We start from the raw sequence: 10,717 nt of genomic DNA on the forward strand, positions 1-10,717 counted from the left end.
TGTAATCCCAGCTACTCAGGAGGCTGAGGCAGGAGAATCACTTGAACCAGGGAGGCAGAGGTTGCAGTGAGCCAAGATCGTGCCATTGTACTCCAGCCCGGGCAACAGAGTGAGACTCTGTCTCAGAAAGAAAAACCTGAGACTGGGCAATTTGCAAAAGAGGTTTAATGGAGTTACAGTTCCTTGTAGCTGGGGAGGCCTCACAATCATGGCAGAAAGCGAGGAGGAGCAAGTCACGTCTTGCATGGATGGCGGCAGGCAAAGGGAGAGCTTGTGTTGGGAAACTCCAGTTTTTAGACCATCAGATCTTGTGAAACCCATTTACTATCACGAGAATAGCCGAGGAAAGACCCACCTCCACGATTCAACGGTCTCCCACTAGGTCCCTCCCACAACACGTTTGCTGTCACAAGAACAGCCCAGGAAAAGACCCCATGATTCAACCATTCTCCACCAGGTCCCTCCCACAACATGTGGGAATTATGGGAGCTACAAGATGAGGTTTGGGTGGGGACACAGAGCCAGACCCTATCAACACCCCTCTCCTTTCTCCTTCCCTGTTTCTCCCCTTCTCTCTCCCCTCCTCCTCCTCCTCCCCCGCCTTCTCCTCCTCTCTCCCCTCCTCCTCCTCCCCTCCCCCCTCCATCATGTCTGTCACTCCCCTTGTCTCTCTCATCTCCCTTCCATCTCTCTCCTCCATCTCTGTCTCCCTTTCTCAGAATCCCGAGTTGTGTCCAACGATTCAGACTCGGACCTAGAGGAGGCCTCTGAGCTGCTGTCCTCATCGGAGGCCAGTGCCCTGCGCCACCTCAGCTTCCTGGAGCAGCAGCAGAGCGAGGCCAGCCTAGAGGAGGCTTCTGGCAGCCACAGCGGCAGTGAGGAGCAGCTGGAGACCACGGCCCAGGAGGACGGGGACAGGGACGAGGACGAGGACGGCCCGGCCCAGCAGCTCTCAGGATTCAATACCAACCAGTCCAACAACGTGCTGCAGACCCCACTGCCCCCCGTGAGGCTCTGTGGCGGGCGGATCACGCTGGGCTCCTGCAGGGAGAGGCAGCCGGAATTCGTGTGAGCTGGGGTGGGGCTGGGACCACAGGTGGCTTCTCTTGCCTGCTCCTGTCCCTCCAGCGTGTCCCCTGAACCACGGCATAGCTTAGCTGTGCCGTCCTGGGGTCGCTGCCGAGAGCACCTGGACTTTGATGTCCCACCAGCATGCACCTCCTCCCAGAGGCTTCCAGGAGCACCAGGGCCTTGGGGCACAGGAGTGTGAGCTCAGCTGAGCTGGGGACACTGCTGTCTTGTGAAGTCGCAGTGGCCTTGTCGGTGCCCACAAGGCTGTATGGATGGAGGAAGCTGTCCCTGCCCGGCGCATCCCCCTGGTCATCACAGGGACAGCAGGCCCTGCCACGCCCTCTCCTCACAGGTCTGTTGCAGGGACTCCAGAAACCATTCTGGGAGGCGTGGTTGGGGGTGGAGGCTGGGGTTGGGTGCAGTTTCCAGGGTGCAGTACAGCAGGGCCTGAACACTGGCCCTGGACTCCCTTTTCCAGAACAGCAGGTGTGGCCACTGGGGCTTAGGTACACAGTGGGGTCTCTCGGAAGCCACCGTGTAGTTCTTTCACAGGCATGTTTATTTTGCTGAAATAAAGTTGTTAATCGGGTCTGTTTTCTGTGGCAGCTGCGAGCTTGGAAGAAGGGGACAGAGAGAGCCCCGTAGCGTGGCCCAGGGCCTCCTCCCAGGGGAGGGATGTGTGAGGAAGGGAAGCCCCCGCCATGGGGCCCCACGAGGTGGGAGCCCAGGTGGTCTTCACCATAGGCTGTGCAGACGGGCATCGAATGACCACGTCATGTTCACCTGCAGTCCAGGAAAACGTTCCAGATGACGGACGTGTTCTCTAGCTCTAAGGTTCCGAACGCCAGCCCCACATGGCCACCAAGCACTGGAAACGTGACACATGCGCCTGTGGAACTGCATTTTTTTTTTTGAGACAGGGTGTGACCCTGTGGCCCAGGCTGGAGTACAGTAGCACAATCGTAGCTCACAGCAGCCTTGGCCTCCTGGGCTCAAATGATCCTCCCGCCTCAGCCTCCCAAAGTGTTGGGATTACAGGTGTGAGCCACTGTGCCCGGGTAATCTTTTTGTAGAGGTGGGGGTTTCTCTGTGTTGCCCAGGCTGGTCTTTTAACTCCTGAGCTCAAGCAATCCTCCCCACTTAAGCCTCACTGCAACCTCCACCTTCTGGGTTCAGATGATTTTCCTGCCTCAGCTCCCAAGTAGCTGGGATTACAGGCATGTGCCACGACGCCCAGGTAATTTTTGTATTTTTAGTAGAGACGGGGTTTTGCCATGTTGGCCAGGCTGGTCTCAAACACCTGACCTCAGGTGATCTGCCCACCTCGGCCTCCCAAAGTGCTGGGATTACAGGCGTGAGCCACCACACCTGGCCACCTCCAGAATTTTCTCATCTTCCCAAAATAAGACTGCACATGGCCGGGTGCCGTGGCTCACGCCTGTAATCCCAGCACTTTGGGAGGCCGAGGCCGGTGGACCACGAGGTCAGCAGATCGAGACCACGGTGAAACCCCGTCTCTACTAAAAATACAAAAAACTAGCCAGGCGTGGTGGCGGGCGCCTGTAGTCCCAGCTACTCCGGAGGCTGAGGCACGAGAATGGCGTGAACCCGGGAGGCGGAGCTTGCAGTGAGCCGAGATTGCGCCACTGCACTCCAGCCTGGGCGACAGAGGGAGACTCCATCTCAAAAAAAAAAAAAAAAAAGACTGTGCACATGACACACACTGTCCCCACCCCCCCTCCCCAGCCCCTGGAGCCCCCATCCTACTTCCAGTCTCTGATGACTCTAGCGACCTCCTAGAAGTGACATCAGTACCCTTTGTGTCTGGCTTGCTTTGGCCAAGACAATTTTGAAAAAAGTCCATTTGGAGAGAAGGGGAAGCACTGTCCCCATCACACACGCTGTCCATGGCCCAGGGATCTGGGGACCCTGCTCCACAGAACAGCGGGCACATGATAGACCACCAATCGCACAAAGATGAATTACATCTTAATAAAGCTGTTGTGAAATAAACACATGCGGCTAGGTTAAACTTGGGCAGGCGAGGCCTTCTGAAATCAGACAGTAAGCAAAGGGGGAAGTAGAGCCAGATCCCAAACATCTATACGAGGAACTGGCCACAAACCACAGCTGCACAAGACAGAGAACGCCACACCCTCACGCACGGGAAGGGAAGAGAGACAGACATGCTCACACCTGATCCAGGAGCACGAAGTGGGAGGGCAGGGCAAGGGCCTGGGGAGGCACTGACCCCTGAAGCCAGAGAAAGCCAGCGCAAGGAGGGCGCACCTGCCAAGCTGACCTCGTGTGCTTGGGCTGAGGTAAGGCCACCTGCTGAAAACCTTGTTAGTCGGCCTGGTTTCTCTATCAAGCAAATTTATTTGCTCAAAACATCTTTAACGTTTGAAAACACCCAACCTCCTACAACTGAAGTCCAGGGCTGGAATCTCGCACCCTGGTGGCTTGAGCGCGTGCACGGCTGTGAATGGAGGAAGGAGCCGAGGCTGGGCGGGGACCACCACGCGTCAGGGCCCCCGAGGGAGGGAAGACGAGGGGTAGAAGGCTGACAGCCCAGAAGGAAGCAGTGGCTGGTGGGAGACCCAGACCCCAAACCGCCAACAGAGGGGACCCAGAGTGGTCTGGGTGAGGACCCGGCACCAGCTGCCCACCCCCCGCCCAGGTGACCTCCCTCTGGGGGCCTCGTCCCTTCTGAGGCTGCATCTCACACAAATCCACAGGTGAATGGGGCAAGCTGGGCCACAGGAAGCCTCACCCCAGGACAGGAGAACTTGGGTGGAGGCCACCTGCCTTGGGGAGTCCAGAGGAGCAGCAGCCAGGAGAGCTGGGGGGCCGGATTCTGGCAGGGCAGGGGCGTTCGTCCTGCAGGGATGGGGGTCACTGCCTGTGTGTCCGCCTCTAGGGGCTGGGAAAGAGGGGGAGGGTGGTCACACGAGAGGGGCAGATCCAGTGTGCCCAGGACAGCCCAATGCCCACTGAGCGTGAGGGGGTGCGGGAGGCCTGGCAGGAGGAGGCCCATGCCACAGTGCAGAGGCTGGGCAGCTCACTTGTGCCCAGCAGTCACACAGGCGTGGGCAGTAGCTCTAACCTCAAAGGAACTGTGCCAGCGTCAGACCAGGCCGAGCCCCACCACTGGGCTGAGTGTGAAGTGGGGCGGCCTGCCAGGACAGCACCTCGCCAGGACAGCACCTTGCCATGACCAGAGTCCAGGGGAAGCTGGGAGGCTCTCGCCATGGGCAGAGGCTGTCCCGCTCCTGAGACTCCGGCTAGTCCCTCCCAAGGTGCCCACTCAGGGAAGGGCTGGCCTGAAGCTCTGGGGTCTCTGGGCAGGTTTCTAAACCCTCTTCTGGAAAGCCCTGCCGCGCACCTGCCATGCAGGGGAACGTCTCCCGCTTCTAAGGTGGGGCAGCGGCGGGAGAGACGCATGCCCCGCACACCAGGACTCTCCCTTCCAGGCGCAGAATCCCAGGAGCTGCAGCCTGCGGTCGGGTGGGGTCTGGGGGTGTCCTGGGAGCGCCTGGTGGCCCAGCTGGGCTAGTGCTAGGAGGGGCTCGCTGCTGGACAAAGCAAGAACAGCCCTGCACACCGACGGAGGGGATGACACCGCTGCCTCTGACCCCACCTCGGTGCCTGTCCCTCGGCCGTCTCACCTGTCAGGTGGCAGCTACTGCACCAGCCGGTAGGTGATGTACCTGCCCGCCGTCTCACTGGGCCGGATGATCTTCACCACCTGCAGAGGCAGAGAGCAGGGGCTGCGAATGCTTGAGGGGCCTCACTGCAGTCACCAGACAGCAGGCGGGCAGCACAAGGGCTGGGGATGGGCGGCAGGGGTCTGAGATGCTGACCCTGGGCTCCCTGGGAACCTGGGTCATGCTCTTCTGTAGGCCTAGTGGCCCTGGCTTTAAGAGGGGGAGATTGGGGGTGTGGTCTCGAGGTCCCCTCCAGGCACTGGGTCAAGAGGGAGGGGCTGTCAGGGAGGGACAGAAGCCCCCTTCTCCGAGTGGTCAGCTCAGAGCAGCCCCAGGGCCCCTTCTCCCCGCAGGGCTCACCTGCCCACGCTTTATCCCAAAGTAGCGCGCCACAGGGTCCCCCGCCTGGATCCTGGGCAGCTGGTTCTCTCGGAGCTTACTGTGAAGCAGGGTCAGGAAAATGCCAGATAGGGCCGCGGGGGCGGGGAGGGGGAGAGAGAGAGAGAGAGAGAGAGAGAGAGAGAGACAGACGCGGAAGTCTCGAGGGACAGGGAGGGGCGGGGCCCGTGGGGCTAGAAAGGATACTATCGGGCCAGCAGCTCTGTCACCTCCTCCTTGGTCATGACGACGTGCTCAGGGACTAGCTGCCGAGAGAGGAAGTCACCAGGCATCACCAAGGGCTGGTCAGACCCCACGTGGCTCCCAGACGCCACCACAGCCCCTGCGCCTCCAAACAGGACAAGAGCCCTGAACCCCACCCCGATCCCCAGCACTCAGGGAGCCCACCCACCACACCCGGCTCCACAGGCGGGGGACGGAGTCACAGCTCCTGGAGCTTCTGAGGCAGATGGGCTGGGCACAGCCACCTCCTGCTGGCACTCCTCCTGTCCCGGCACTAGGGTCCCTCCACACTCCCAGCAGTTCCGATTCTACAGGCTGGGGTGGGCCTGGGGATCTGCATTTCTTTTCTTTTTTGAGACAGAGTCTTGCTCTGTCTCCCAGGCTGGAGTGCAGTGGCGAGATCTCGACTCCCCGAGTAGCTGGGACTACAGGCACCCGCCACCACGCCCGGCTAATTTTTTGTATTTTCAGTAGAGAGGGAGTTTCACTGCGTTAGCCAGGCTGGTCTCGATCTCCTGACCTCGTGATCCGCCCGCCTCGGCCTCCCACAGTTCTGGAATTTCAGGTGGAGCCGCCGCACCTGGCCAGGATGTGCATTTCTAGGAAGCTCCCGGGTTCGGCTGCTGCAGGCCCAGGGCCACCCTTTGAGAACCCAGTCCTCCATGCACTAATGGGAACGCCTGCCCTGCGCCCCAGATCCCACATCTTTCTGGCCACCCGCAAACCCTGCATCTCTGCCGGCCCCACGCAGGCGGGACTCGCGGCGGGCGCCCACCTCGTGCTCCGTGATGTTGATGAGCAGCTCCTGCTGCAGAAACTGCTCCAGGATGTACTTGGGGGCCATGTCGACCAGGGACTGGAAGAGAGTGGCTCTCAGACACGGCCTGGAGAGGCCCAGATGACCCGAACTCCATTTCCTGCCTCAAGCTACCTGGGGCTTACTCGTGTGCCCCAACACCACACCCACGTCATAAATCAGAAAACCCCACCGCCAGCCCAGGAGCCTTGAACAGCCCGCCCCTCCCCAGCCTCTCTGCTCATCGAGGGCCTCCTGTCACGAGCAGTGATGAGGCCGTGGAAACTCGGATGTGTTTCCATCCGTCACACGCCTCCAGGGGCGGCCCTCAGAGCTGGCAGGGTGACCTCTTCCCCATACAGGGGTGCTGCTTTGTGTGGCTGCGTGAACCCCGCAGCTGGTGGGCTGGGGACTAAACTGCTCTGCTGACTGCCCGTCACGGCATGGCAGCCTGGCTCAGGAGTGTCCAACAGACAGACGGGGAACACGGATAGGCCCCTGGAGGACCCCGTGCCGGGCCTCCTCTGCAAGTTCCCCTGGACGTCAGCTCAGGACAAAGTACCTCCGGCTCCTGGAATCTGCACCAGGCCGAGGGCTGGAGCCCACAGGAGCTGGCAAGAAGCACAGTGCCCTCCGCCCTGACGCCCCTCCTGAGAGCTGGGGGAAGATGGCGGCTGCCTGGGATGGAGCTGGGGTCAGCAGTGGGGCCCATGGACGGGTGAGAACGGCGGCTGCCTGGGGTAAGGCCCATGGATGCGGGAGGACCACGGCTGCCTGGGGTGAGGCCCACGGACGTGGTGGGAGGGAGGCGGTCGGGGCTTGCCGGACATTCTGGCCACATCCTCCAGGGCACCCTAGCTGGCCTGGCCCAAAGCCCAAGGCACATGGGCCACCTGTGGGTACTGCTGGCGGAAGGAGGCTGGGGAGGGAAAGAGGCTGGCGGGGTGGGCCGGGGCAGGGGTGCCCACCTGCTCGGGGGAGGAGGCTGGGGAGGGGGAGAGGCTGGTGGGGAGGGGCGGGGGTGCCCACCTGCTTGGCAGAGGGTGTCATGCCCTGCTGCACCACGATGAGGGCCCGCGTGATGTTCTCCTCCTGCATGCGCTGGCAGTACACCTTGATGGTCTTGATGCCCACCTTGGGCTCCTCTGCAGACAGAGAGTGTGCTGGCCTGCGCCACCCTGGGCCCTCCTGGCCCTTGCCCACCCAGACCCCAGAGCACCCGGGTTCCAGCCCCATTCCACACAGGTGCTTCTCCCGCTCGGGCCTCGGCTTCCGCGTTTGCAAAACGAGGCCTGAGTTGCAGGATCCCAGGACAGGGGAAGAGAGGGCTGAAACCTCTCATTCACCCGGAGACAGGGACAGGGGGCTGACACCCCTCAGTCACCCAGAGACCAGGGAGAGGCAGAGACCTTCGACTCTGAGAGGCTCCCACCCTGGGCAGTTCTGGGGAGGCGGGTGACTCAGCACCAACCTCTCCAACAAGCACACCTCACGCCCCAGGACGCTCTCTTTAAGAAGCATCACCTGAGGCAGGGTGCGGTGGCTCACACCTGTAATCCTAGCACTTTGGGAGGCTGCGGCAGCTAGATCACTTGAAGTCAGGAGCTCTAAACCAGCCTGGCCAACGTGGTGAAACCCTGTCTCTATTAACAATACAGGCCGGGCTTGGTGGCTCACACCTGTAATCCCAGCGCTTTGGGAGGCTGAGGCGGGCGGATCACCTGAAGTCAGGAGTTTGAAAGCAGCCTGGCCAACATGGTGAAACCTCATCTCTACTAAAATACAAAGACAAAATGGCCAGGTGTGGCGGTGGGTGCCTGTAATCTCAGCCACTCAAGCTGAGGCAGGAGAATCGCTTAAACTCAGGAGGTGGAGGCTGCAGCAAGCCGAGATGCCACCACTGCACTCCAGCCTGGGAGACAGAATGAGACTCTTATTTAAAAAAAAAAAAAAAAAAAAACCAGCAGCGTCACCAGGTCCACTTGGCAGACATGCTCCGTCACCCCACTGATTAATTTTGGGCGCAGGGCTGTGCCCCTAAGGCGCTTGCAATCCCCCAACCGCTGAGGGCTTTAGAGCCATACTGGGGAGGCAGACAGGTGGGGAGACTTCCGCAAAGCAGGTGCTGAAACCGAGGGTCCCAGGGGTCCTGGGAAAAGAGGCCCGAGCACAAGCTCGAGGGACGAGTAGCAGACGCTGACAGGGGAGAGGGGGCATGGGGTGCGGAGGAATGGGCTGGGGCGGGCAGGGGCCGCAGCTCACAAGGAGGCTGCGCTGACCCAGACGGGGCCTCCTGGGCCAGGCCAAGAAGCTGGAAGTGCACCCAACGGTCAGGATGGGGGAGCCAAGGGACACAGGTAGGGCAAAGGTCATGCGAAGCTGGGGGTGAGTGAGGAGGCCCTTGTGACTCTCCTGGTTGGCGGGAAGAGAGGACTGAGAGGGAAACTAGAAAGAGGCTGCGCATGAGAGAGGTCAGAGGTCAATGGCATCGCCCACAGTAAGGAAGGGGAGGGGAGTTTTCCTCCCAGGCTGGGCACAGACAAATGCTGGGCACCAAGCGAGTGGGGGTGGGTGCTAGTGGCCGGCTCCTCGGCAGGTGCTCGGGTGGCTCCACCGAAACTCCCCCGGGACCCGCTGCTCACCTGGAAAGAACACAAACATCTGGTCGGTGGGGTCATCGTTGTGGGCCACCAGCACGGTGAGGTCCGTGCGCCGTGGCCGCCCCTCACTCGGCTTGTCCCCAAATTGGGCTTTGAACTCCTCCAGGGTCTGGTCAAGCTCGTCCTGGGTCACCAGGTAGCCACGGTCGTGGCACAGCTGCAGAGAGAAAGAACCAGCTGACCCCAGGGCAGAGAAAGGAAGGCGGCCAGAGCTCGTGACCCGGAAGTCAGACCTGCGGCTGCTGCAGAGGACAGAGGTGAACAGCAAACGGGCTGAACACTCACTGTGTACCCCATGACAGTCACCCCGGCCCCCACAGCCCTATACCACAGGATGGGACCAGTGTGATCCTGAGAGGCTCGCAGAGATGTCCAGCCTTGACCAAGACCGTCTGTCCATCCAGCCTCACAGGAACCTGGCAGGGAGCAAAGTCCTCCAAACCATTTTGCAGAGCTACCCGAAAGGCAGGGACAAAGGCGGGGCGCGGAGGCTCACGCCCGTGATCCCAGTGCTTAGGAAGGCCGAGGCTGGAGGGTTGCTTGAGGCCAGATCAAGAATGCAGTGAGCTATGATTGCACCACTGCACTGCAGCCTGGGCGATAGAGTGAAACCCTATCTCTTAAAAAACACAAAGACCGGGCCGGGCGCGGTGGCTCACGCCTGTAATCCCAGCACTTTGGGAGGCCGAGGCGGGCGGATCACGAGGTCAGGAGATCGAGACCATCCTGGCTAACACGGTGAAACCCCGTCTCTACTAAAAATACAAAAAATTAGCCGGGCGAGGTGGCGGGCGCCTGTAGTCCCAGCTACTCGGGAGGCTGAGGCAGGAGAATGGCGTGAACCCCGGGGGGCGGAGCTTGCAGTGAGCTGAGATCGCGCCATTGCACTCCAGCCTGGGCGACAGCGAGACTCTGTCTCAAAAAAAAAAAAAAAAAAAAACAGGGACCGAAACAGATGTGACTTCAGGCTGACAATGTTTGAAGCCCGGAAGAAGGAGAATCAGGCTGCGGGGGGGCTTCGCTGAGGACAAGGGAAAGGGGTGGGAAGCAAGACAAAGCAAAAGCTCTCAAACGGCCCCAATGGCTGAGGCAGGACCCTGAACCGCAGGCCCTCCCGGCTTCCAAACCGGACTCGGCCCAGCAGCCTCCATCTGCCCCAGACCCCAAGGCACGGGTTCCGAGCTCCACGTCCCCATCGAAAGCCCCAGCTCGCCCGCTGCTTCCCAACCACCAACTCTGCCAGCCTCGGATGCTGAGACTCCCTGGGGTTCAGGACGCAAGGACAAATGGCGACGCTGAATCACAGAGAGGGGCAGAGTCCGGGGGCGTCCCCCCGTCCCCATTCGCAGCTTCCTCCTCCTCTCGCCGCCATGCGCGCCGCACCAGCCCGAGCCGCCCACCCACCCCTAAGCCCCGCACCCAGACGTCTCGAAACCCCCTCCCTTCCCCGCTGCCGGCTCAGGTCGGGTCCAGCTCCTGGTATCCCCGGCGGCCTCGGGGCCTCCCGTATCGGCCCGGCCCTTCGTCCCTGCTGCTCCGACGGGAGTACGAGGAGACGCCGAGCTCGACCCCACCTCGGGCCCCTGCACCCGCCGCCCGCGCCCCCACCCCCAACACCACGCGCGGCTCACCTGCATGATGGTCTTGCGGATTTTCCAGAGCCGGTACGTCTCCTCCTCGTCGTCCATGGCCGCCGGCGCTCGCACCCCTTACGCGTGCGAGAGAACCCGCGCGGAATGCCCCTGCGCCGAATCCGACTCAGGCCCCCTCCACCTAACCCCGCCCCGCGCTGGGCTGTCGTCGGCGAATGCCTGAATGCAGCAACGTCTGGGATCGGCAGCGCCAAGGGCAGCCCGAGCCTT

The 10,717-nt window shown here is 61.4% G+C and overlaps 2 protein-coding genes across 8 annotated transcripts in view; one reads left to right on the forward strand and one right to left on the reverse strand.

The window, feature by feature from the left end:
* Positions 1-1,660, forward strand: part of ARHGAP45 (Rho GTPase activating protein 45) — a 21,689-nt gene extending 20,029 nt beyond the window's left edge. For all 5 annotated transcript variants that reach the window (XM_055247735.2, XM_055247737.2, XM_055247736.2 and 2 more), the window contains one exon: positions 720-1,660. In XM_055247735.2, the coding sequence (XP_055103710.1) occupies positions 720-1,072 (353 nt within the window). In that variant the 3' untranslated portion in view covers positions 1,073-1,660. The remainder of the gene's footprint in view (positions 1-719) is intronic.
* Positions 148-10,717, reverse strand: POLR2E (RNA polymerase II, I and III subunit E). 3 transcript variants are annotated; one of them, XM_055247731.2, is made up of 8 exons: positions 10,487-10,717; positions 8,838-9,012; positions 7,225-7,340; positions 6,175-6,255; positions 5,364-5,422; positions 5,139-5,217; positions 4,740-4,819; positions 148-3,994 (listed from the first exon to the last, which is right to left on the reverse strand). In XM_055247731.2, exons 1-7 carry the CDS (start codon positions 10,541-10,543, stop codon positions 4,754-4,756), a joined length of 633 nt encoding a protein of 210 aa, XP_055103706.1. In that variant the 5' UTR covers positions 10,544-10,717; the 3' UTR covers positions 148-3,994; positions 4,740-4,753. The 3 variants fall into 3 exon arrangements, with proteins under 3 accessions (XP_055103706.1, XP_055103708.1, XP_055103707.1); XM_055247733.2 differs by having other exon boundaries at positions 148-1,041; positions 10,487-10,630; XM_055247732.2 differs by having other exon boundaries at positions 148-1,968; positions 10,487-10,630.

This window comes from Symphalangus syndactylus, chromosome 17 (genome assembly GCF_028878055.3).
Source record: "Symphalangus syndactylus isolate Jambi chromosome 17, NHGRI_mSymSyn1-v2.1_pri, whole genome shotgun sequence".
Taxonomy (NCBI): domain Eukaryota; kingdom Metazoa; phylum Chordata; class Mammalia; order Primates; family Hylobatidae; genus Symphalangus; species Symphalangus syndactylus.

Coding starts and splice junctions, on each gene's coding strand:
- POLR2E (XM_055247731.2), bottom strand. CDS start 10,543: ATGGACGACGAGGAGGAGACGTACCGGCTCTGGAAAATCCGCAAGACC. Junction 6,256..7,224: donor TGACACCCTCTGCCAAGCAG/GTGGGCACCCCC, acceptor ACTCTCTTCCAG/TCCCTGGTCGACATGGCCCC. Junction 5,423..6,174: donor TCAACATCACGGAGCACGAG/GTGGGCGCCCGC, acceptor CTCTCTCGGCAG/CTAGTCCCTGAGCACGTCGT.